This window comes from Salmo trutta, chromosome 18, assembly GCF_901001165.1.
Source record: "Salmo trutta chromosome 18, fSalTru1.1, whole genome shotgun sequence".
In the NCBI taxonomy this organism is placed as follows: Eukaryota; Metazoa; Chordata; class Actinopteri; order Salmoniformes; family Salmonidae; genus Salmo; species Salmo trutta.
The window spans coordinates 18,799,538-18,826,728 of NC_042974.1; the positions used below are offsets into that span (position 1 = coordinate 18,799,538).

Sequence of the window (27,191 nt, forward strand, 5' to 3'; positions counted from 1 at the left end):
AGATAAGAATCTGTTTACAATCCTCCTCCTGTCCCTCCTCTCCTCTGCTCACTACCACTCCTCAGCTGATGAGATAAGGCCTGCAGAGTAGGTATGGATGTGGAGGAGGTTGCAGACCCATTTCTCCTGAAACTACTTCTCTGATTGTGCTTTATTCTTCTAAAGCGTGTGTAAACAACAGTGTGAGAGGGAACGTGAAGCATGTCATTCAATGGATGGAACAGTCTCATCTCAGCTACATTCCTTCTATTAATCAGCAATACACCCTGACTACACGTAGATGTTGGATGTTTTGTGGTATTTTTGTTGTTGTGATTAACAGAGTTTGTGAACTGCAGTTCAACTTGCTATCATGTCTTTACTGAAAAACATACCTTCTGTGTCAGCTCGTTGATAATCTAAAGGTACCGAAGTGTATGTCTGTTTTTCTTCAGCTTCAATGCCTTTGACTCCTTTGTGCCTCGCTTCCAGACTCATCCTCTCTGTTGGGCTCTCTGAGAGGGTTAAGCCTTAAAAAGCTTTTTTTAAACAGAGCTTTCGGTCAGACAGTGTGTGGAAAGCATTTTCAGGGAGGATCATAGGACTCCAGAAATAGGTACGGTAGAGGGCTACAGTAACCTTGAATCTCTCCAGTCTCAAACAAAAAGCCACAATACAATCCGCAAAGTTTCAATTGTGGCTTCACCTCTGTTTGTGCTTCAGAGAGGGCCTTGTTTTTGTGGTAGGCGGTGTGTCTTTGTTAGGTATAGAAGTTGGCATCTTAAAATCCTAGATCTGTGCCTAGAGCAAAGTCTATCTACCCAGATAAAACCTTGATCTACCTTGACACTGATCTAAGGTCAATGCAGCGTTCTTTCTCCTAAGGCTATGCTTTGGGAAGGGGAAGCTGATCCTAGATCTGTGCCTACCCAGAGCTTATTTTCTTGTATGGGGTTAAGAGAACAGGGTTGTAAACCCCTGACCTTTGCCCTTTCCCCTGCAGGCAGACCCGGGAGCAGGAGACGCCCCCTGACTTCTTCTACTTTTCGGACTTTGAGAGACACAATGCTGAGATCGCTGCCTTTCATCTGGACAGGTAAATCACACACACACCTGTACCTGACACAAAGAATCCACAGTGTGTGTGTGTCTGTGTGTACACCCACCACCTCCGGAGTTAGCCAGACACCCACCACCTCCGTAGTTAGCCAGACACCCACCACCTCCGTAGTTAGCCAGACACCCACCACCTCCGGAGTTAGTCAGACACCCACCACCTCCGGAGTTAGCCAGACACCCACCACCTCCGGAGTTAGTCAGACACCCACCACCTCCAGAGTTAATCAGACACCCACCACCTCCGGAGTTAGTCAGACACCCACCACCTCCGGAGTTAGTCAGACACCCACCACCTCCGGAGTTAGCCAGACACCCACCACCTCCGGAGTTAGCCAGACACCCACCACCTCCGGAGTTAATCAGACACCCACCACCATTCCGGAGTTAGCCAGACACCCACCACCTCCGGAGTTAGCCAGACACCCACCACCTCCGGAGTTAGCCAGACACCCACCACCTCCGGAGTTAATCAGACAACCACCACCTCCGGAGTTAATCAGACACCCACCACCTCCGGAGTTAATCAGACACCCACCACCTCCGGAGTTAATCAGACACCCACCACCTCCGGAGTTAATCAGACACCCACCACCTCCGGAGTTAATCAGACACCCACCACCTCCGGAGTTAATCAGACACCCACCACCTCCGGAGTTAATCAGACACCCACCACCTCCGGAGTTAATCAGACACCCACCACCTCCGGAGTTAATCAGACACCCACCACCTCCGGAGTTAATCAGACAACCACCACCTACGGAGTTAATCAGACACCCACCATCTCCGGAGTTAATCAGACACTCATTTTGTCATCATTTACTGTACATATGGCATCAATATGTGTCGAGAAAGAAATAAAGAAAATAAAGATATAAATATTATCTCAAATTAAAAATGGCATACAGGGAGGGACCATTAAATCTGGTCGCAAGGCAGATACAGTGGACAGATAAGACACTCATTTTAATACCATGTTCAGACTCATATCGAATCAGAAGATCAGGACAAAGGATGCATGTTAGCAGCAGGTAGAAACGGGGCTCATGTCTGTATATCTGAGGAACAGTTAGCAGGCAGAGTTCTGTGTGTTACTCTATTAAAGCTCTAATCATCAGGAGGCCCATGAGTCATACTGACTGACTGGCTGAGCACTGCCTTCCTGCTCTTATATGTGCATCTCAAATGGAACCCTATTTCTGCATAGTGCACCATAGGGCTCTGGTCAAAAGTATTGCACTATGCAGGAAATAGGGTTCCATTTGGGACTCAGCCTATAACAGCAGGAAGGCCATAGTGCACTACTTTTGGCCGGAGCCCTATGTAGGGAATAAGATTCCATTTGGGCTCCGGACAAAAGTAGTGCATTATGTGGGGAATAGGATTGCATTTCAGACATACATTTAATTTAACAATTTAACTAGCTAACCCAACCACCCGGCTCTGTCTACCTGTCTCTTTCTGGCCTGTCTGTCTGTCTGTCTGCCTGCTCTGTCTGTCTGTCTCTCTGTCTGCCTACCTGCTCTGGAACTCCACTGGCTTTACAAGGCTTTATATCCTGCCTGTTGAGAATGCATTAATGATCCCAGAAGGAAAACTTCCTGGATCTCCTGGATGGAAGAAAGACAAACAAATTAGTATTATAATAATACTGCCATGGTTATGCTCTTTATTATAATAATAGTGCCATGGTTACGCTCTGTATTATAATAATACTGCCATGAATGTTAATCTCCAGAATATAATACTACTGCTATGGTTACGCTGTGTATTATAATAATACTGCCATGAATGTTAATCTCCAGAATATAATAATACTGCCATGGTTACGCTCCGTATTATAATAATACTGCCATGGTTATGCTCCGTATTATAATAATACTGCCATGGTTATGTTATGCTCCGTATTATAATTATCATGACTCAAGGCGAAACCCAGATGCAGACACAGGAGGCAGATGGTTGGAGTCTTAGATGTTTAATAATCCAAAAGGAATAGGCAACAGAATGGTCGTGGACAGGCAAACCAGATCAGAGTCCACGAGGTACAGAGTGGCAGACAGGCTCGAAGTCAAGGCAGGCAGAATGGTCAGGCAGGCGGGTACAGAGTCCAGAAACAGGCAAGGGTCAAAACCGAGAGGACTAGAAATAGGAGAAATAGCAAAAGCAGGAGAACGGGAAAAAACACTGGTTGACTTGGACATACAAGATGAACTGACACAGAGAGACAGGAAACACAGGGATAAATACACTGTGGAAAACAAGCGACACCTTGAGGGGGTGGAGACAATAATGACAGGTGAAACAGTTGGTGAGTCCAAACGGCATGACCTGGTACTCATAATGTCCGCTGGCTGTGTTGAAGACTGTCTTCCACTCATCCGCTTCACGTATCCGAACCAGGTGGTAGGCATTCCGAAGGTCCAACTTGGACAAAATGGTGGCCCCCTGGAGAGGTTCAAAAGCCGAGGAGAGGAGTGGTAGGGGTAATGAATTTTGACAGTAATGTCATTCAGTCCCCGGTAGTCAATGCACGGACGCAGGGTCTTGTCCATCTTCTCCACAAAGAAAATCCCTGCGCCGGCAGGAGATGCAGATGGACGGACGGCCCAGTAGCCAGAGACTCCTCTATGTACTCCTCCATAGCCTTGGTCTCCGGCCCGGATAGAGAATATAGCCAACCCCGAGGTGGTGTGGTGCCTGGGGGAAGATCAATGGGACAATCATAAGGACGGTGCGGGGGTAGGGAAGTAGCATGTGCCTTACTGAAAACTTAAAGTAGGTCATGGTATTCAGTGGGAATGACAGAAACGTCCAAAGCCTTGCTGACGTCCTGAGGAAGACGTCTGGGGGATGGCTGTGCTGCATGAAGACAGTGGGAATGGCAAAATGGGCTCCAACCCGTGATGGAGCTTGTGGTCCAGTCAATAACAGGGTTATGTTTTTGGAGCCAGGAAAACCCTAAACAACAGGAACATGGGGAGATGCAATGAGGAGGAACTGTATGGTCTCACTGGTTACCGGAAATCCGTATTTGAATAGGCACAGTACTATGGGTGACTCCACCTATTGAGCAGCCGTCCAGTGCCCTAGCATCCATGGGAACCGAGAGAGGTTGAATGGGAATACCTAGCTCAAAAGCAATAGTAGCATCCATGAAACGTTCATCCGCCCCAGAGTCAATGAGCACTCGGAGAGACTTAGATTGGTCTCCCCACAGCAAAAGCACAAAAAAAGGTGTGCAGGTGATGGGAATTAGAGAACTCCCAGTCTGACTCACCAAAGTACTTGTACCCACCAGAGACAAGGGTTTCCTAACAGGGCAGGTAGCTATGTAATTTCCTGCCCCTCCACAGTACAGACAACAGTTGGGATTCAGCCTACGTGAGCGTTCCCCAACCGATAACCTAGCTCTTCCCAATTGCATAGGCTCAGGAGAATCCAACTCACCCGTCGTTGATATATCATGAGGGAGCTCAGGTGGCTTCGGATCCTCTCGGGAAACTGCCTTCGGGAACTTCTAGATTCCTTCGAAGATGAGCGAGCCATAGCGGGTGAACGAGTGTGTCCGAGGCCAGACCTCTCACTCCTGTGTTCCCTTAAGCGTCCATCAATTCTAATGGTTAGGGCGATGCATGAGTCGACATCCACCGGCAATTCCCGAGCAGCTAGCTCATCTTTTACCACCTCAGAAAATCTGTGAAGAAAGGTATCGAAGAGAGACTCCGGATTCCAGGCACTCTCGGCGGCCAACATGCGAAAATCCACTGCGTAGTCTGCCACACTACAGGAGTTTTGATGTAAATCAAGAAGTTTACTGGCCGCTTCTCTCCCAGATACCGGAGAATCCAATACATTCCTGACCTCTGCTATGAATTCCTCCAGATGACAACAAAGGGTGGATTGTTGCTTCCATACAGCCGTGGCCCAGGAGAGCGCCCTTCCCGACATTAGCGTAATAATATATGCTATCTTCGATCGGTCCGAAGGGAACGAAGATGGCTGTGGCTCAAAAATGAGTGAGCACTGAGAAAGAAAGCCCTGACAGGTACCAGGATCTCCTGGATATTCTGGAGATCCTGGTACCTGTCAGGGCTTTCTTTCTCAGTGCTCGCTCATTTTTGAGCTACAGCCATCTTCGTTCCCTTCAGACCGATCGAAGATAGCATATTATAACTCCTTAATTAGCTCCATAGTAGCCTTAAACCCTTGGTTGTGGCGTTCTGTCAGAGAACAATGCCCTTCTAGAAGGTCCTGTAACAGCTCCTCATGTCTCCCAATGGTGGCTCCCTGCAGGGAGACAGTGTGTCAAAGCTGGTCCAAGTCTGCTGGGTCTGTCATGGCCAGTTCGTACTATCATAACTCAAGGCGAGACCCAGATGCAGACAAAGGAGGCAGATGGTTGGAGTCTTAGATGTTTAATAATCCAAAAGGAGTAGTCAAGAGAATGGTCATGGCTAGGCAAAATGTGAAAACCAGATCAGAGTCCACAAGGTACAGAGTGGCAGGCAGGCTCGAGGTCAAGGCAGGCAGAATGGTCAGGCAGGCAGGTACAGAGTCCATAAACAGGCAAGGGTCAAAACTGGGAGGACTAGAAAAAGGAGAAATAGCAAAAGCAAAACAACAGGAAAAACCGCTGGTTGACTTGGACATACAAGACGAACTGGCATAGAGAGACAGGAAACACTGGGATAAATACACTGGGGAAAACAAGAAACACCTGGAGGGGGTGGAGACAATAACAAGGAAAGGTGAAACAGATCAGGGTGTGACAATAATAATGCTGCCATGGTTACGCTCTGTATTATAATAGTACTGCCATGATGGTTACAATCCGTATTATAATAATACTGCCATGATGGTAAAGCTCCAGACTATAATAATACTGCCATGGTTACGCTCCGTATTATTATAATACTGCCATGGTTAAGCTCCATATTATAATAATGCTGCCATGGTTATGCTCCGTATTATAATAATACTGCCATGATGGTTACACTCCGTAATATAGTAATACTGCTATGATTGAGTGCCGTATTATAATAATACTGCCATGATGGTTAAGTTCCAGACTATAATAATACTACCATGGATACGCTCCGTATTATTATAATACTGCCATGGTTACTGTCACGGCTGTCGTTAGAAGAAGCGGACCAAAGTGCAGCGTGTGTGTCGTTCCACATTTTATTTACACTATGAAACTATGCAATACATAAATAAACTGAATGACAAAACAACAAACCGTGACACAGCGGTGAAACATACACTGACTCAAAGATAATCTCCCACAAACCCAGGTGGAAAAAAACCCTACTTAAGTATGATCTCCAATTAGAGACAACGAGGACCAGCTGCCTCTAATTGGAGATCATCCCAAACAAAACATCAACATAGAAATACAAAACTAGAACCTGAACATAGAAATAGAAAACATAGAAGAAAAAACCTTGTCACGCCCTGACCTACTCTACCATAGAAAATAATATCTTTCTATGGTCAGGACGTGACAGTTACACTCCATATTATAATAATACTGCCATGGTTACTCTCCATTTTTATAATAATGCTGCCATGGTTATGCTCCATATTATAATAATACTGCCATGATGGTTACACTCTGTATTATAGTAATACTGCTATGGTTGCGTGCCGTATTATAATAATGCTTCCATGGTTACGCTCCATATTATAATAATACTGCAATGATGGTTAAGCTCTGTATTAAAATACTGCCATGGTTCTGCTCCGTATTATAATAATACTGCCATGGTTACGCTTCGGTCTCCATAGCTACATACTGTAGTGACATGGAGGTCTAATAGTTTTCTTTCAGGTCATTGATACTATATCGTTTGTAGTCACCTGTCGTAGCCCTTTTCACACAGCAAGGCTTTTCTTTGTCTGGCTCAGTTGTAGTCAACTGTGGTGTGAAGATGGTGATGATAATGTACTTGTTATCTCTTAGTCTTTCACACACATACATACATACACAGTGTACATAGATAGAGTATAAAGCTGTATTAGCCTGGAGGCACAATTCAGCATTCAGCAATAGCAGACAGTCTGCCACACACCTTCTAAATATAAGCCAGGCAGAGACTTGGGTTAGGGTTAGGGTTAGCCAAAGCAGTCGTTTAGTTTTTCACGTTTGGTTTCTGGCCTAATTGAAAGCTTCAGCGTGTCGTCGGGTACGGGCTAACTATCGAGGCTGAGGTTGCTCTGTCTTATCTCCCAGGAGGCCGCAGACACACACACACAGGTATGTGCACAAACACAGGCACACACTTTCCATTTGGGATTTTAAGGTGGGCTCTATGCACAATTAATTATCTGATTGGATTAAAAGGAGGAAATGCTGTCTTAAATATCTCGGCTTCCTTTGAAATGATGGAGGGTGGAAGGTAGAGGAGGGAGGCAAAGAAGGGGGAGGATGGGGGTGGAGGGTGGAAGGTAAAGGAGGGTGGAGGTAGACGGTAGAGGATGGAGGAAAATAAGATGGAGGATGTAGGGTGGAGGTAGAGGTAGAAGAGGGAGGTAGAGGTTGAGGAGGGAGGGAGGGTGGAGGTAGAGGAGGGAGGGGGAGGGTGGAGGTAGAGGAGGGTGGGGATAGATTAGGGTGGAGGTAGATGGAGGGGGGTGGAGGTAGAAGAGGAAGGGTAGAGGTAGAGGAGGATGGAGGATAGAGGGAGAGGAGGGTGGAGGTAAAGGAGGGTGGAGGTAGAGGAGGGAGGGTGGAGATAGAAGAGGAAGGGTAGAGGTAGAGGAGGATGGCGGGACAGGAGGGTGGAAGGTAGAGGAGGGAGGATGGAGGTAGAGGAGGGTGGAGGTAGAGGAGGGAGGGAGGGTGGAGGGAGGGAGAGGAGGGAGGGTGGAGGAGGAGGGAGGGTGGAGGTAGAGGAGGGAGGAAGTAGAGGAGGGTGGAGGTGGAGGAGGAGGGTGGAGGTAGAGGAGGGAGGATGGAGGGATAAGAGCAGAGTGACGAAGGGAAATTGAGTCCAGAACTACTTCCTTGTTCGCTCTCTCTCTGTGTCTTTTTCTCTGGCTATCTCTCTCTGTCTCTCTGTCTCCCTCCCTCAATTTCTCTCTCTTGCTCTCTCTCTCTCTCTCTCTCTCTCTCTCTCTCTCTCTCTCTCTCTCTCTCTCTCTTCTCTCCCTCTCAATTCAAGGGGCTTTATTGGCATGGGAAACATATGTTTAAATCGAATCAAATTGTATATGTCACCGGTTAGTCGAGGTAATTGAGGTAATATGTACATGTAGGTAGAGTAAAAGTGACTATGCATAGATAATAAACAGAGTAGCAGCAGCGTAAAAGAGGGGGGCAATGTAAATAGTCTGGGTAGCCATTTGATTAGCTGTTCAGGAATCTTATGGCTTGGGGGTAGAAGCTGTTAAGAAGCCTTTTGGACCTAGACTTTGCGCTCCGGTACCGCTTGTTATATGCGGTAAGAGAGAGAACAGTCTATGACTAGGGTGGCTGGGGTTTGACATTTTTTAGGGCCTTCCTCTGACACTGCCAGGTATAGAGGTCCTGGATGGCAGGAAGCTTGGCCCCAGTGATGTACTGGGCCGTACACACTACCCTCTGTAGTGCCTTGCGGTCGGAGGCCGAGCAGTTGCCATACCAGACATTTGAGAACCCATACCAAATCTTTTCAGTCTCCTGAAGGGGAATAGGCTTTCGGGAGACAGAACAGATTTGGCATGGGTCCTCAGATCCTCAAACATTTGACCTTGCCAAAGCAAGTGAAATGGATAACCAAAAGTGAAATAAACAATAAAAAGTCAACAGTAAATATTACACTCACACAAGTTCCAAAAGAATAAAGACATTTCAAGTGTCATAGTATGAATATATACAGTGTAACGATGTGCAAATAGTTAAAAAATAAAATAAAAATGAAAATAAATAAACATAAATATGGGTTTTATTTACAATGGTGTTTGTTCTTCAATGGTTGCCCTTTTCTTGTGGTAACGGATCACAAATCTTGCTGCTGTGATTGCACACTGTGGTATTTTACCCAACTGATTTGGGAGTTTATTAAAAAAAAAAGAATACTTTGTGGGTCTGTGTAATCTGAGGGAAATATGTGTCTTTAATATGGTCATACATATGGCAGGTTAGGAAGTGCAGCTCAGTTTCCACCTCATTTTGTGGGCAGTGTGCACATAGCCTGTCTTCTCTTGAGAGCCAGGTCTGCCTACGGCGACCTTTCTCAATAGCAAGGCTATGCCTCTCTCTCTCTCTTCCTCCCTCTCTCTCTGTGCCCCCAGGCCTAGTCCATGTCGGTAGGTAAATATTGAAGCATCCCTGGTTAACAGTGGTGTCATCATTAACAGAAGGGGGTTATACATGCATAAAATTAGTGTGTAGCACACACAGAGACAGGAATAACAGCACTCAGAGAGAGAGAGAGAGGGACTGACACAGAGAGAGAGAGAGGGACTGAGAGAGAGAGAGAGAGAGAGGGACAGAGAGAGAGAGAGAGAGAGACTGACAGAGAGAGAGAGAGAGAGAGAGGGACTGACAGAGAGCGAGAGAGAGAGAGAGAGTGTTCATGTTAGAAGACTCCATCTCCCTGGAGTGGTCTCATACGTGCTGAGAATACTATAAACACAGAACATCTGCATAGTTCATGCATACACACATTCACAGGACATACACACATACACATCTGCGCCCACACATGCCAATATTCTGTGCACATACCTGGGTTCACACACAGATGAATCATCATCAGAGGCATGTGTCCAACTCGTGGCTTCTCTGGATAACTGTCTCCTTCCCACATTGCAGTAGAGTAGAATAGAAACATAGCATATGTCAGAACTACGCATGGTGTAAATTAAGACCAAGCATGGTTAATTAGATCATCATCATCGCTGATTTAGAATAGAGTAACTTGAGCTTTTGATGTGAAATCATTTAGACTTTCTGTGATGACCTAGGGTGTTACTGTAGCAGTTCAAGGCAGAGTGCTCTTTCTTATGTCACAGCTACCTCTGGTGGTGTTAAAAGTAACTACAGTGCACTTTACTTGAAGAAGAATAGCAGAATAAATATGGTGGCATAGCATGTGGACCTATTTGTCTCTCTATGTCCTGTTGCAGGATCCTGGATTTCCGCCGTGTCCCTCCTGTAGCCGGTAGACTATTGAATATGACTAAAGAGATCAAGGACGTGACCAGAGACAAGAAGCTGTGGAGAACCTTCTTCATCTCACCAGGTACTGAGCCAGACACGCTACACTCCTCTGTTCTCTGTGTCAGTGTCCTATAGGACAGTGGTCTGAGGTTCAAACAGTTGTCTTGAGCAATGAAACTGAATGAGTCAAATTCAATGAAACTGACAAGGGAAGCTTTAGAGAAACAATGTAGCTTTGTTCACATTAGGGGAATTTAGCAAAACAAGGTAGCTTTATTCATGTCAGGGGAATTTAGGAAAACAAGGTAGCTTTATTCAAGTCAGGGGAATTTAGCAAAGCAATGTAGCTTTCTTTATTCACATCAGGGGGGTTGAGTTAAGGGCTCTGTGCAGGCCAGTCACGTTCTTCCACACTAATCTTCGACAAACCATTTCTGTATGGACCTCGCTTTGTGCATGGGGACATTGTCATGCTGAAACAGTAAAGGGCCTTCCCCAAACTGTTGCCTCAATGTTGGAAGCACAGAATCGTCTAGAATGTCATTGTATGCTGTAGCTTTAAGGACCCTAGCCCGAACCATGGAAAACAGCCCCAGACCATTATTCCTACGCCAAAATTTACAGTTGGCACTATGCATTGGGGCAGGTAGCGTTCTCCTGGCATCTGCCAAACCCAGATGCGCCCGTCGGACTGCCAGATGGTGAAGCGTGATTCATCAATCCAGAGAACACGTTTCCACTGCTCCAAAGTCCAATGGCGGCGAGCTTTACACCACTCCAGCCGACGCTTGGCAGTGTGCATGGTGATCTTAGGCTTGTGTGCAGCTGCTTGGCCATGGAAACACATTTCATGAAGCTCCCGACGAACAGTTATTGTGCTGACATTGCTTCCAGAGGCAGTTTGGAACTCGGTAGTGAGTGTTGCAACCAAGGAGACTATTTTTACGCACTACCCGCTTCAGCACTCGGCAGTCCATTCTGTGAGCTTGCATGTCCTACCACTTTGTGGCTGAGATGTTGTTGCTCCTAGAAGTTTCCACTTCACAATAGCAGCACTTACAGTTGACCAGAGCAGCTCTAGCAGGGCATACATTTGACTAACTAACTTATTGGAACGGTGGCATCCTATGAAGGTGCCACGTTGAAAGCCACTGAGCTCTTCAGTAGTGCCATTCTAGTGCCAATGTTTGTCTTTGGAGATTGCATGGCTGTGAGCTCGATTTTATACAGCAATGGGTGTGGCTGAAATAGCCGAATCCACAAATTTGAAGGGGTGACCACATACTTTTATTGTAGCTTTGTTCATGTCAGGGGAATTTAGCGAATAAGGTTGCTGCATTCATGTGAGGGGAACAAAGCAGTGGTGAAACTTAGGTGCAACTCCTTACGATATGATATGTGTCTCTTTTCACGCAAGAGGAACTGAGCAGGAGTTAACAACTTTGGTGAAACTTCCATTTTCGTGTGTTGCACTTGCATTCAGTACCCACTGGGCACAGACGTCAATTCAACGTCTATTCCACGTTGGTTCAATGTAATTTCATAGAAATTACATTCAACCAACGTTGTGTGTCCAGTGGGTAGCGTCTATGAATCAGATAATTATGCATAGTATTGGCGTCAAACGGAAGAACTAAGGACACAGTTGGTTCCTGATGTTGTGAGGTATTTACACAACTGGTGCTGTGAGTTTAGGATATCAGGATTCAAGGATGCTGTGAGATTAGGATATCAGGATTCAAAGATGCTGTGAGTTTAGGATATCAGGATTCAAGGATGGTGTGAGATTAGGATATCAGAATTCAAGGATGCTGTGAGATTAGGATATCAGGATTCAAGGATGCTGTGAGTTTAGGATATCAGGATTAAAGGATGCTGTGAGATTAGGATATCAGGATTCAAAGATGCTGTGAGTTTAGGATATCAGGATTCAAGGATGCTGTGAGATTAGGATATCAGGATTCAAGGATGCTGTGAGTTTAGGATATCAGGATTCAAGGATGCTGTGAGTTTAGGATATCAGGATTCAAGGATGCTGTGAGTTTAGGATATCAGGATTCAAGGATGCTGTGAGATTAGGATATCAGGACCTGCTTAGGCAAAGTAATTGTAACAGTAGAGCAAAGGATGCAATATATGGTAAAATGAATGGCTGCGGTGTTGCCGTTATGAGTACATGATGCTTGGAATACTAAGACATAAATGTATGAAAGTGTATTATTATTTTAAATGTATGTGGTTCTGTTCTTGTCTATTAATGTTCTGTATTATGTCATGTTGTATGTTTTGTGTGGAGCCCAGGAAGAGTAGCTGCTGCTTTAGCTAATGGGGATCCTAATAAAATACAAAACATTATAATAATTAAAAAAATACAGTATGAACATATCAACTGTGTTTAAGGACTGTAGATGATTCTATTGGTCACCAAATTGACAAACCAATATCACCAACTAAGCCACTCATGTCAACTATGTAATTTCTCAGCCAACAACATCTGTTTCTATGGGGAGTGTTCGTACTACTGCTCTACGGAGCATGCTCTGTGCGGTAAGCCAGACCAGATCGAGGGTTCCCTGGCTGCCTTCCTCCCAGACCTGGCCCTGGCAAAACGCAAGACCTGGAGAAACCCCTGGAGACGATCCTACAACAAACGCAAGAAAGCAGAGTAAGGCACCAATACAAGGATGACATAATATAACAACTCAAATAGAGTGGTGCATTTATATACAGGCTTATGCTCCCATGTAGAGTTTGAAGAGTTAAGACGTTGAACAGTTTTATTTTAAGGTTGTTCACTCAATAGGTATATGTACATACTGTATATAGGTTATCAAGGTGCTGATAAGTACTCTGCTGTGTGTGTGTGTGTGTGTGTGTGTGTGTGTGTGTGTGTGTGTGTGTGTGTGTGTGTATTTGCGTGCCTGCTGTGTGTGTGTGTGTAGGTGGGAGGTAGACCCTGACTACTGTGAAGAGGTTAAACAGACCCCTCCCTATGACAGCGGCACCCGTCTATTGGACATCATGGACATGACCATCTTTGACTTCCTCATGGGTGAGACCACACCTCTTAATACATACTTCACAGGAGGCTGCTGCGGGGAGGACGGCTCATAATAATGACCAGAAAGGAGCAAATGGAATGGCATCAAACACCTGGAAACCATGTGTTTAATGTATTTGATACCATTCCACTCCAGTCATTACCACGAGCCTGTTCTTCCCAATTAATGTGCACCAACCTCCTGTGACTTACATACATCAGTGGAGGCTCCTCAGAGGAAGGGGAGAACCATCCTCAATTATTTTATTTTTTTAACCATTTAAAAAGTCACCCTTTTTAGATTAAACTATACTAAATATATCCACGTCACCAAATAATTGATTAAAACATACTATTTTGCATTGAAGGTCTACAGTAGCCTCAGCAGCACTAGGGTAGCACCATGGTGTAGCTGGAAGACAGCTATCTTCCTTTGTCCTCTGGGTACATTGTCTTCAACACAACCTAGAAGGCTCATGGTTCTCACCCCCTTCCATAGACTTACACAGTAATTATGAGAACCTCCAGGGGACGTCCTCCAACCTGTCAAAGCTCTTGGAGCATGAACTGACATGTTGTCCACCCAATCAAAGGATCAGAGAATTAATCTAGCACTGAATGCATAAGTTAGCACTGCAGTGCATAAAATGTGGTGAGTAGTTGACTCAAAGAGAGAAAAAGACAATAGTTGAACAGTTTTGAACAAATGAATTTCTTCCAAAATGAAGAAGCAAGAGAAAGAGATTATCATTTGTTTTTTTTTACTTTCAGTTTCACTTAGTTAGCAAATGCAGCTAGCTAGTTTAGCCTACTCAAACACCCTGCTCAAAACAGAGGGATGCTATGTTAGCTAGCTGACTATGACTATCCAACATAACACTGGAACTCTTCCAAGTCAAGGTAAGCTTTTGGTTTTACTAATGTATTGCCACCGGGGCCCTCCGGTGTAACTGCTTACTGCAAACTGTAGTCTGGCTTTTTTATGGCGGTTTTGGAGCAGTGGCTTCTTCCTTGCTAGCGGCCTTTCAGGTTATGTCGATATAGGACTCGTTTTACTGTGGATATAGATACTTTTGTACACGTTTCCTCCAGCATCTTCACAGGGTCATTGGCTGTTGTTCTGGGATTCATTTTCACTTTTCGCACCAAAGTGCATTCATCTCTAGGAAACAGAACGTGTCTCCTTCCTGAGCGGTATGACAGCTGCATGGTCCATGGTGTTTATACTTGCGTACTATTGTTTGTACAGATGACCGTGGTACCTTCAGGTGTTTGGAAATTGCTCCCAAGGATGAACCAGACTTGTGGAGGTCTACAATTTGTTTTCTGAGGTCTTGCCTGATTTCTTTGGATTTTCCCATGATTTTCCCATTTTCCCAGCCTATCAGAAGCTTCTAAAGCCATGACATAATTTTCTGGAATTTTCCAAGCTGTTTAAAGGCACAGTCAATTTAGTGTATGTGAACTTCTGACCCACTGGAATTGTGAGACAGTGAATTATAAGTGAAATAATGTGTCTGTAAACAATTGTTGGAAAAATTACTTGTGTCATGCACAAAGTAGATGTCCTAACCGACTTCCCAAAATTATGGTTTGTTAACAACAAATTTGTGGAGTGGTTGAAAAACGAGTTTTAATGACTCCAACCTAAGTGTATGTAAACTTCCGACTTCAACTGTATACTGAACAAAAATAAGTTACAGTTCATATAAGGGAATCAGTAAATTGAAATAAATTCATTAGGCCCTGATCTATGGATTTCACATGACTGTGCAGAGGCGCAGCCATGGGTGGGCCTGGGAGGGCATAGGGCCACCCACTTGGGAGCCAGGCCCACCCATGGCTGCGCCTCTGCACAGTCATGTAAAATCCATAGATTAGGGCCTAATAAATGTATTTCCCCCACAGGGGAGCCAGACCCAGCCAATCAGAATGAGTTTGCTCAACTTGCCATCAATCAATCATTTAAAAATGATTTATAAAGCCCTTTTTACATAAAAGTTGTCACAAAGTGGAACTCTTATAATCTCCACCCGGCACAGCCAGAAGAGACCATCCGTCAGAGCCTGAGTCCCTAGATTTCTTCATTGGTTCCTTTCTTTCTAGGGAGTTTTTCCTAGCCACTGTGCTTCTACATCTGTATTGCTTGCTCTTTGGGGTTTTAGACTGGGATTCTTTATAAGCACTTTGTGACAATTGCTGCTGTAAAAAGGGCTTTATAAAAAACATTTGATTGATTGATTGAAGTGCTTATACAGAAACCCAGCCTAAACCCCAAATAGCAAGCAATGCAGATGTAGAAGCATGGAAAAACTCCCTAGAAAGGCACATAGTCTCCAGTATCTATGCTGCAATAGTCTAACACAGGGGGTGGTGGGGGGGGGGGGGGGGGGGGGGGGGGCTGTGGCCCATCCAAAGTTACCCCAGGACAGGGCCAACCAGGCAGGGTATAACAGCAAGGGTGGTTAGTCACTCCAGTGCCCGTTCACCTTCGCACCCCTGGGCCAGACTACACTCAATCATAGGACCTACTGAAGATATGGGTCTTCAGTAAAGTCTGTGTCTCTCACATAGATCGGCAGACCATTCCATAAAAATGTAGCTCTATAGGAGAAAGCTCCGCCTCCAGCTGTTTGCTTAGAAATTCTACGAACAATAGCGTAGGTATAAGTACAGTACCAGTCACAAGTTTTGACACACCTACTTATTCAAGGGTTTCTTTATTTGTTTCTGTTTTCTACATTGTAGAATAATAGTGAAGACATCAAAATTATGAAATAACACATATGGAATCATGTAGTAACCAAAACATTTTAAACAGCTTTGCACACTCTTGGCATTCTCTCAACCAGCTTCAGCTGGAATGCTTTTCCAACAGTCTTGAAGGAGTTCCAACATATGCTGAGCACTTGTTGGCTGCTTTTCCTTCACTCTGCAGTCCAACATCACAAACCATCTCAATTGGGCTGAGGTTGGGTGATTGTGGAGGCCAGGTCATCTGATATAGCACTCCATCACTCTCCTTCTTGGTCAAATAGCCCTTACTGGAGGTGTGTTGGGTCATTGTCCTGTTGAAAAACATATGATAGTCCCACTAAGCAAAGGACAGATTTCTACCGGTCTAATATCAATTGCTCGGGTTTCTTGGCCCAAGCAAGTCTCTTCTTTTTATTGGTGTCCTTTAGTAGTGGTTTCTTTGCAGCAATTCGACCATGAAGGCCTGATGCACGCAGTCTCTGAACAGCTGATGTTGAGATGTGTCTGTTACTTGAACTCTGTGAAGCATTTATTTGGGCTGCATGCAATCTGAGGTGCAGTTAACTCTAATGAACTTATCCTCTGCAGCAGAGGTAACTCTGGGTCTTCCTTTCCTGTGGCGGTCCTCATGAGAGCCCGTTTCATCATAGAGCTTGATGGTTTTTGCGACTTTCAAAGTTCTCTAAATTTTCCAGATTGTCTGACCTTCATGTCTTTAAGTAATGATGGAATGTCGTTTCTCTTTGCTTATTTGAGCTGTTCTTGCCATAATATGGACTTGGTCTTTTACCAAATAGGGCTATCTTCTGACCTTGTCACAACACAACTGATTGGCTCAAACACATTAAGAAGGAAATAACTTTTAACAAGGCACACCTGTTAATTGAAATGCATTCCAGGTGACTACCTCATGAAGCTGGTTCGGAAAAGGCTAATAGTGTGCAAAGCTGACATCAAGGCAAAGGGTGGCTACTTTGAAGAATCTCAAATATAAAATATATTTTCAATTGTTTAACACTTTTTTGGTTACTACATGATTCCATATGTGTTATTTCATTATTCTACAATGTAGAAAATAGTAAAAATAAAGAAAAACCTAGGAATGAGTAGGTGTGTCCAAACTTTTGACTGGTACTGCATGTACAGTAGGACCATATCAGAGAGTTAGGTAGGAGTCCATGTAATGCTTTGTAGGTTAGCAGTAAAACTTGAAGTTAGCCCAAGCCTTGACGGAAGCCAGTGTTGAGAAGCTTGCACTGCAGTAATTTGACCAAAATCTTTTTATTCTAGTCAAGATTCTAGTAGCCGTATTTAGCACTAGCTGAAGTCTATTTAGTGTCTTATCCAGGTAGCCAGAGACTAGAGCATTGCAGTAGTCTAATCTTGAAGTGACAAAAGCATTTTTGGACAAAAAGTTTAAGATTTTTGCAATGTTACGAAAATGGAAAAAAGCTGCTCTTGAAATATTTTTGATATGTTCTTGGAAAGAGAGATCAGGGTCCAGAGAAAGGCAGATGTCCTTCACAGTTTTATTTGAGACGATTGTACAACCATTGACATTCATTGTCAGATCCGACAGCAGATCTTTTTGTTTCTTTGGACCTAGAACTAGCATCTCTGTTTTGTCCGAGTTTAAAAGTAAAACATTTGCTTTCCACTTCCTTATGTCTGAAAAGACAGGCTTCCAGGGTAGACAATTTTGGGGCTTCACCATGTTTCATTGAAATGTACAGCTGTGTGTCGTCTTCACAACTGTGAAAGTTGACATTGTGTTTCCGAATGACATCACCAAGAGGTAGCATATATAGTAAAAACAATAGTGGCCCTAGTACGGAACCTTGAGGAACACCGAAACATACCATTTATTTGTCAGAGGACAAACCATCCACAAAGACAAACTGATATCTTTCCGACAGATAACATCTAAAGAAGGCTAGAACTTGTCCGCGTAGACCAATTAGGGTTTCCAATCGCAATGCACTATATTAGCCCACACAGCTACAAGGATACACTCTCATCCTAGGTTTTGGACCTCATATTGAAGCTTATAGAGATGCCTAATGATATATAGAACAACCTTACAATTATCTACTTTGGCATCATGAACCCTCTAACACAATACATTAATTTGACTTGGTGAAATCGGTTTTCGGACCTCACTCGCTTACCACTTTTTCCATGTGGTTTCTTGGTTCACAGACTCCATGAAATGATGACCTCTTCATAATTATGTGGTCAAATTATTAATTTTGTGTATGGTTTTCTAGAAACAAGGGTGGCTCAACTTACCACTTTGGCTGAACTTACCGCACTCTCCCCTACAACTACAACATGGCTCCCTTTCTAAAATGACATCTCTCCTTAGGCAACATGGATCGTCATCACTACGAGACGTTTGAGAAGTTTGGTAATGAGAGCTTCATCATCCATCTCGACAATGGGAGAGGGTTTGGAAAGCATTCTCATGATGAGGTGTCTATTCTGGTGCCTTTAAGCCAATGTTGCAGGTTAGTGACTTTTTTTATATTTTCCACCAACTGACATGTTTGATGTATCATTGGGCATGCAGCCATCAAGGGCTTACCAATTAAAAATGTCAAAAATGACTAATTCGAGGCAGAAAGAAGTTGGATCTCTGACTGAAACGTCTGACACCTGTATTCATCCTGAACAATGAGAAATAAGATTTTTTTTATTTTAATAAAAAATAAAATAATAATTTAAACGTTGATATTTAATAACATAGTAAAATTAATCATTTCAAACATAAAAGACAAAAATGCTTTAACTTCTGACTACTTTAATACACAGATAAGTGAATTTGTTGCTATACTTTTGGTCCCCTAAAATGGGGGGACTACAGGACTTTCTCCCCGTCTTCTTTGATTCGGTTTGGGTGTAGCTGGTCTCCTGGACGGTGGGGGCAATTGGGGGTTCAACCTGGTTGAGGATAGTGTAGCTGGTCTCCTGTGCGGTGGGGGTTATCTCCTGGGCGGATCCCCAAGGATAGTGTAGCTGGTCTCCTGGGCAGCTCCTGGATAGTGTAGCTGGTCTCCTGGGCGGTGGGGGTTATCTCCTGGGCGGATCCCCAACCAGGTTCAGCCTGTAGGTGTAGCTGGTCTCCTGGGTGGTGGGGGATATTGGGGGTTCAACCTGGATGAGGATGGTCTCACGAGGGGAAACTGTATTAGACATTTCTTGGGCAGTAACAGGAGGAGAGGTGGAGGGTTGTAGTGTGTGGGCATGGGTGTTGATTGCCACCTACAGTCTGATATGCCAAGGCTTTCAGACAATCAGCATTCAGGGCTGGAACCACCCAGTTTATAAATAAACTTCTGGCGCTAACATGTGTCCTTTGTCCTGATCTTGTCCACATTCTGATTGTGCCCACATTTTCCGAAATGCGTCTACACATGGTCTTATCCGTCCACTGTGTCCGCATTGTGAACAGATTTCCTGTATGCTAATTCTTTGACAGATATTCTTTTAAAATAATACATTATTTACATTTGTTTTTTATTGAATATTTAAAACAAGCCGCTCAACAACTAGATCACATTAGTCATCTAACAGCCTCCCGTGCAGAGCGACCAAAGCAGCAACCAGGGTCAACGCCCTGCTCAAGTGTCATAAGGGTCGTCGAATGGAGACCAAGGCGCAGTGTGCATAGTGCTCATTCTTTGTCTTTAATGAATACACTTTAACAACAAAACAACAAACGACCAACAACAGTCCCGTCAGGTACACTAGACTAAACGGAAACAACTACCCACAAACCACAAAGGAAAACAGGCTGCCTAAGTATGGCTTCCAATCAGAGACAATGAAAGACACCTGCCTCTGATTGGAAACCATACCTGGCCAAAACATGGAAAACAAAACATAGAAATAGAATTCTAGCACGATCCCACCTAGAAACAGAAAACCCCAAAACAACCATCTGTCACGCCCTGACCACTCCACTATGGCAAATGACCTCTTACAATGGTCTGGACGTGACATCAAGGGCATGTCGACAGATCTCCTACCAGCCCCCCTACAGTTCCCCAAGAGCTGCCCCCACCCCCCCCCCACAGTCCCCCCCGAGAAAAAATAAATACATAAATACAATGATTCCATTCCCCACCCCCAAGACCCCCCCTCCAATGCACCAACAACCAACAAAATGAACAAAAGAGAAAAAAGAGAAAGACAGGAAAACAGAAAACAACAATGCAAAAAACAAGAGACATCAAGGACAACAAAAATCATAACAGCAAGGCCAACTGAATATGTTTGAGTGCATGTATGGCACTATTTACGTGTGTGTGTGTATGTGTGTGTGTGTGTGTGTGTGTGTGTGTGTGTGTGTGTCCGAGTATGTGCACATGTGTGCATTTGAATGAGAATGTGTGTATGTTGCATGTGTACAAACACTTGCACTGCATCAGCCTCAGGCAAACCGGCATTAACTGTAACAACACTGCCCCTCAGTGTCATTCAAACTTCATTTTAGTTATATTTTATTTTTACGTCATTTTTTAAACTTTTATCTTTATTCAAATCAATCACACTATTTATAACGCCCTTTTTACATCAGCCGATGTCACAAAGTGCTATATAAAAACCCAGCCTAAAACCCCAAACAGCAAGCAATGTAGATGAAGAAGTATTCTATCCCCTGCCCTGCAACTGCACTCCCACTCCAATTCCACATCCCAACCCTCAGCTCCCTCAGCCCGTCCCACCTATCTCTGCTGGCCACCCTCTTCGGATTTCGATGCACCATATATCTTTCAACTATGATGTGATGTTTAACATACAATTTCAATCTAATCGAATAGAATCCACAGATTGCGAGTTGAAGATAAATACTTTTACTAAGTGTATTAGTATATTAGTAATTGACAGACCCGGTCTCTCCAGATCTCCCAACGGTACAATTTTAGATCAATGTTATGCATTTTCAACCATTTCTGAACCTGAGTCCAAAAACAGGCTACTTGAGGGCAGTACCAAAATAAATGGTCTATTGGTTCCCTAATCATTACAACAAAATCTGCAGAGCTTTGATGATTGTATGCCCCAAATATTTAAGATTTTGTTGGTGGCAAGAATTCTATATAATAATTTTAGCTGAAGGGCATTAAGTCTTGAATCTTGCGTCATTTTATATATCAGGTCATACACCCTGTACCATGGAATAGGTACATCAAACATCTCTTCTCAACTATTTTACAATCTGTATGGCACAGCTGTCAACATCCTGGTCCTCAAATGAAACTGGTATACTTTCCTATTAATGCTATTATTATTCCTCCGCCAGTTTTGATCCTTTATATTGGGCAGACAGACCAGTTCCCTACCTCCTCCCGCTCCATCTTGGATTGAGCAAACCTTCCCACACAATTCTGATAACTCCATGAAAGACATAACTCTACCATTCCAATTTACAATATAAATACAGGTATTTTGTCAACCAGCACATTTGAGTTCAGCCATAATATTTGTTGTAATATTTGTTCTATCTTTTCAGGGGGATGAAATTGAAATTGTAACCAGCTCTCCAATGATTGCTTGAAAAAGACTGACACTTTTAAAAAGTATTATTTTAAATGAATCAAAAATGAGACATGGCAAAAAAGCCATTTTTAAACAATGGTTGTGATTTTTTTAGTAATCCACTTGAGAACCATTTAGGGTTCAAGTAAAACTTTTGAATAAGTGAAGCTTTTAGAGAGAGGTTTAGTATTTTCTATCTCAACCCACCCAATTCATATTCGTGTATGGTTTAGCATCCCAGATAAAGCGAAATATATTTAGCTCATATGATTTTAAAAACAAATCATCAGGAGTAGGCATCGCCATAACTAAGTGAGTAAACAGAGTTAATCAGAGCAACTTTTCCATAAATAGACAGGTATTTACCTCTCCATGGCTGCAGGATCTGGTCTATTTTTACAAGTTTTCTATTTAAATTAATTTATATCTTTTGTGTTATGAATATCAAGTATGTCTACTTCACTGTCAGCCCATTTTATAGGTAAACTGCAGGGTAATGTAGAAGTTTTTTTAAAGATCCAATACGTATCATAATTAGGTTTTAGTCCAGAGAGTCCAGAAAAGTTATCTAGATCTTCAAAGAGACATTGCAGGGATCTAGCTTGCATACTTAATATAAAACTTGAGGCATCGGCAGACACCTTTGTTTTTAAGCCTTGGATTTATAATCCTCTAATGTTATTTGATATGATTTTAATAGCTAGCATTTCAATGGCCATAACAAATAGATATTGTGACAGAGGACACCCTTGTTTAACTCCTCTTGACAATTCAAAACTCTCTGAAAAGTAGCTGCTATTTACATCTTATACCTGGGGTTGCTATACATTACTTTTAGAGAGAATCACCAACATGTAAAAATTCCAGGCATTTATAAATTAAATCCAGTCTTACTTTATCAAAGGCCTTTTCAAAATCCGGTATAAATACCAGGCCTGGCTTCTTAGATGTTTCATGATGTTCTATTATTTCTAGTAGTTGTCGTATATTATCTCCAATGTATCGTCCATGTAAAAAACCTGTCTGATCAGGATGAACAATACCTGGCGAAAACCTTTTTAATTCTGAGTGCTATGCATCACAACATTGAAGTGTAAGAGGCTTCCAGTTTTTAAGATAGACTGGATCTTTATATTAGTCTTGTTTTAATAATAGTGAAATCAGACCTTCCTGCTGAGTACCTAACAGACTACCATTTCTATAGGAGTAGTTAAAACAAGCTAACAATGGAGCTTTGAGTATATAAAAAAAGGCTTGATATACCTCTACCGGTATGCCATCAAGCCCTGGGATTTTTCCAGACTGAAAGGATTTAATATCTTCAAAAAGTTATTCCTCTGTAATTTGGCCTTCGCATTGATCTTTCTGTACATTTGTTAATTTTCTATTTTTTGTATTATTTGGAAAGAATTCCTTACAGTAATCATCATTAAGTGGGTGAGGATGAGACGGAAAAGAAAACATCTGCTTAAAATATTTAGCTTCCTCTTTTAAAATATAAATTTGAGAGTCATTGATGACTCCGTCTTCAGTAATGAGTTTCTGCAAATAATTTTTGTTAGCGTTCCTGTGTTAGAGATTCAGGAATAATTTTGTGCATTTTTCTCCATATTCCATCCAGTTTGCTTTATTTTTGTAATAGATTACATTAGATTGTTCTTGAATAAGTTCCTCCAGTTCTTTTTATTTTTCCTCTAACATATTTTGTATCTCTGTACTGTAGTATACATTTTTTTGCTATCTACCTGTACTATTAGTTTATGTATTTCCCTTGTTAGTCTTGTCTCTTTAGCCAAAAACAGTTATGAATTTATTTGGTTATAGTTAAAAAATAAATTGTCCTCCAGTAAACCTTGATTAAATTTCCAATATCCCCGTCCACGTGGAAATTCTATAAGAGTTATGTGAACGCGAATTAGATGATGATCCGATTGCATTCTGTCTCCTATTAAAACTTTTTTAGAAATGAATCTCTGCCTTTTTTGCTGAGTGCTCCAAATCCTTTCTGCCTCGAATTAGTAATTTTGGAAGATTTTCTTGGTAAGGCCTTTTGTTGGATTTTTTTCATAGTTGTCGGGCACCCCTTCTACGTTTCTTTGTTTGTTGTAGGCCTGCCTTCCTGAACTCTCAGAATGTACTTGAATTGGGACTGGTGAACTGCAATGCAGTTAACCTGAGTTTTCACTTATCATAAGTTGATGACTTTATATGAAGTTGTAATCAAACAGCATTAATAAACTTCCTCCATTCCCTCCTGTCCCTCCAGAGTGAAGAAGTCGACACACCTGCGTCTGCAGCTACTGGCGAAGGAGGAGTACCAGCTGAGTGGTCTGATGTCTGAGTCCCTGCTGAGGGACAAACTGACCCCCATCCTCATCCAGCCCCACCTGAAGGCTATGGACAGACGACTACACCATACACTCAACGTCCTGGCAGACTGCATCGAGAAGGAGGGCTATAGTAATGTTGTGGAGGATGACCTGGTGGGGGAGGGGCACACATCACCAAGGGGGAGGTAGCTGCAAGGCCTGAACCGTTCTAGAATGGACTAGACTGGATTGGACTGGATCGAACTGTCCAGAACTAGAGTGGATCAGACTTAACTGGACTGGCTGGAACAAATGTGGACCGCTATCACCATAGGCCCCTTAAATAACTTAGTGTACACCACCCAACCAACCGATCAATCGATGGATTGCCCACCACAGCACTACAGACCATGAAAGTCTTGAGAGATGCTTGTCTTGTTCAGAAGACATTTTTGAATTCAGTGAATTCCAAGACTGATATTATTCCTTCTGTTGTCACCTGAATCATGTGCGTTTATACGCATTGTTGGGACCTGTCAAAGGCCTGTAAACAACATGCCTATTGGAGGAGATCGACTGTCTTAATTAACAAAAATGTTTTATTGCTAATTGTTTTATTACTTCTGTTGCTGTTTTACGTTGTTGTCGATGTGTTGTTTTATAAATATATTTGATTGGAGTGCCGGTTTACTGCAAATTGTGTCTTCTGCTTTTCATCTTTCAAATGCAACCTGTTCCGAGAGTATTTATTAGTTACCACAGCCACAAAGTGGTCACAGAGTTCAGAGTTTGTCAGCTAGTGGGTAGCACTAGTGCATCTACAAATAGCAATGTCCTTTGTCAATACATTTGAACTTTTTGTTCAATGTTAGTGGAAAGGAATCTGAATCGCTTGTGGAGTCTGTTTGAACTGTGTCAAAACCTAACCAGGGTACAGTAGGCTGAGTCCAATTTAGGCTCTTTTGACTTGTCAAGAAATGCACCAGTCCAGAGCTGTATCACAATTCACAGACCCGTTAATCATTGGTGGGAATAAATCAAATCAAAATGTATGTTCAAATCTATGTTTATATTACAAGAATTATTCAGATTATTCCTTTGTACTTTTTTTCTTATTTTACTTCTGCTTGTAGATTATTTTATTGATTTGAGGATGAAGTTAAGATTTAAAAGATGTCCTCTATTATGGTACTAAGAAGCTAAAATTGACACCAAGGTTTTGTATGATGATTGTTCCTTTAGAGTGTGATGAATGTCTGATGTTCAGATGGAAATGTGGTCTACAGATATTCAGGATGTACATTTCTTAACTTTCCAATGGCAGATCTGCTTTACTGGAGAAAACATTTCACTTATTGCTACTGAAAGTCAATATATAGATCATTGAAGGCTGGTGGGAAAAGCTATAGGAGGACGAGCTCATTGTAATGGCTGGAATGGAATAAATGGAACAGTATCAAACACATTAAACATATGGAACCCACATTTCTGACTCCGTTCCATCAATTCCATTTTCAGCCATTACAATGAGCCCATCCTCCTATAGCTCCTCCCACCAGCCCCCACTGCAGTAGATAAACCTAGTGCCTGTGCAATGATAGAACTACTTGAAAGTTTGGGATCATGACTAAGAGAGTAATTGCAGGAAAATATGAATTCCTGATATAAAGCTATATACATAGGTGGGGAGTTCTGTGCGTATACTCCATCCATCCCATCCTGTTTTTATCTGTGTCTCCTTAGGTCTGGTTGATACTGTATGTATGGACGGTTTATGTGGAGGTTTGTAAAGGTGCAATTAAACAAGGTGTGCATTTAAATGTGTCATTTAACCTCATCAGTTATATATCTCAAAGTTAGAAAAATAGATAAAATAATGATTGAGACGGGGCAAAAAACTCTGACTTGATTCTGATCCTTGTAGGCACCACAGAAACAGTCGAATCTTACAGAAAACAAATATATCTAATATCTATGTGTCCATACGTTCAGAGTACAGTGCCTCATATGTAGCTTAATTGACACAATCAAGTGAATTGAATACATATAAGTACAGTAATGATGTCTACTACAGCACCCCAACATCAACATGTTTACAGTCTTTTTGTTTTGATAACCTTTCCCTAGCCCCCGTAAAAGCCTCCGCCAGGCTTAATAAATGCCTCCATAGGACTGAATGGAGGAAGCCCAGTCTGAGTTTACGACTCAAATAACACCCTATTCCCTACATTGTGCACTACTTTTAACCAGAACCCTATGTGCCCTGGTCAAAAGTATTGCACTGTAAAGGTAATAGGGTGCTATTTAGGATGCAGTCTGAGACAAACATCTAATAGACAGAGACCACAGGCCTAACTAGGGTAATCAGACTGACCGCAGACGGGACAGCAGAGGAATCATCGTCATGGGAATAAACCAGGAATCTGACCAACAGGACGCCTTATCTGATCCTGAGCCCACCCTCTTTCCTCTGCACTGCTCCGATGGAGTGGCCATAGAATAGAATAGAATAGAAGTTGTAATTCTATGATAGTGACTCCTTGTTTGAAAATGTGGGTGGTACACCATGCCCTGGATTTGCTCCAGAAGACGGTGGTGCAGTTGATTTCACCTCATCACTAAAGAAAGGAAATTAGTGTACTGGCATGTTTAGAATAGATAATGGGTTATTGCAATTGGAATAACTGGCTAATCACTTTATTTGCTAAATAATTTTGAGGCAGACGAACCAAAGGTCACAAAGGTCGCTTACAAAACAGAGAGGATACACTGTGGCTCTAAATGGGAATACAATATCCTGTTGTTGATAAAGATGTGGACACCTCATTGTTGCAGTTGGACTGACACCTGGTTATAGTTGATAATATCCACATTTGCTGGTATAGGCCTACAGTGCCTTCGGAAAGTATTCAGACCCCTTGACTTCTTCCACATTTTGTTACGTTTCAGCCGTATTCTAAAATGGATTAAAAAAAAATGTTTCTCATCAATCTACACACAATAGACCATAATGACTAAGCGAAAAAAAACATGTTTTTTAGAAAATGTTGTACATTTACTACAAATAAAAAACAGAAATAGCTAATTTACATACAGTACCAGTCAAAAGTTTGGACACACCTACTCATTCAAGGGATTTTCTACCTTTTTGCTATTTTCTACATTGTACAATAATAGTGAAGACAACAAAACTATGAAATAACACATATGGAATCATTTAGTAACCAAAAAAGTGTTCAACAAATCAAGATATATTTTACATTTGAGATTCTTCAAAGTAGCCACCCTTTGCCTTGAC

General features: G+C 42.6%; 1 protein-coding gene across 1 annotated transcript in view; it reads left to right on the top strand.

The window, feature by feature from the left end:
- The window catches only part of LOC115152931 (extracellular serine/threonine protein kinase FAM20C-like), a 182,807-nt gene extending 157,094 nt beyond the window's left edge, over positions 1 to 25,713 (top strand). The window contains exons 4-9 of the mRNA XM_029697865.1: positions 983 to 1,075; positions 10,213 to 10,328; positions 12,731 to 12,911; positions 13,189 to 13,298; positions 18,409 to 18,550; positions 23,851 to 25,713. Coding sequence (XP_029553725.1) covers positions 983 to 1,075; positions 10,213 to 10,328; positions 12,731 to 12,911; positions 13,189 to 13,298; positions 18,409 to 18,550; positions 23,851 to 24,103 — 895 coding nt within the window. The 3' untranslated portion in view covers positions 24,104 to 25,713. The remainder of the gene's footprint in view (positions 1 to 982; positions 1,076 to 10,212; positions 10,329 to 12,730; positions 12,912 to 13,188; positions 13,299 to 18,408; positions 18,551 to 23,850) is intronic.
- The last annotated feature ends 1,478 nt before the right edge of the window (positions 25,714 to 27,191 follow it).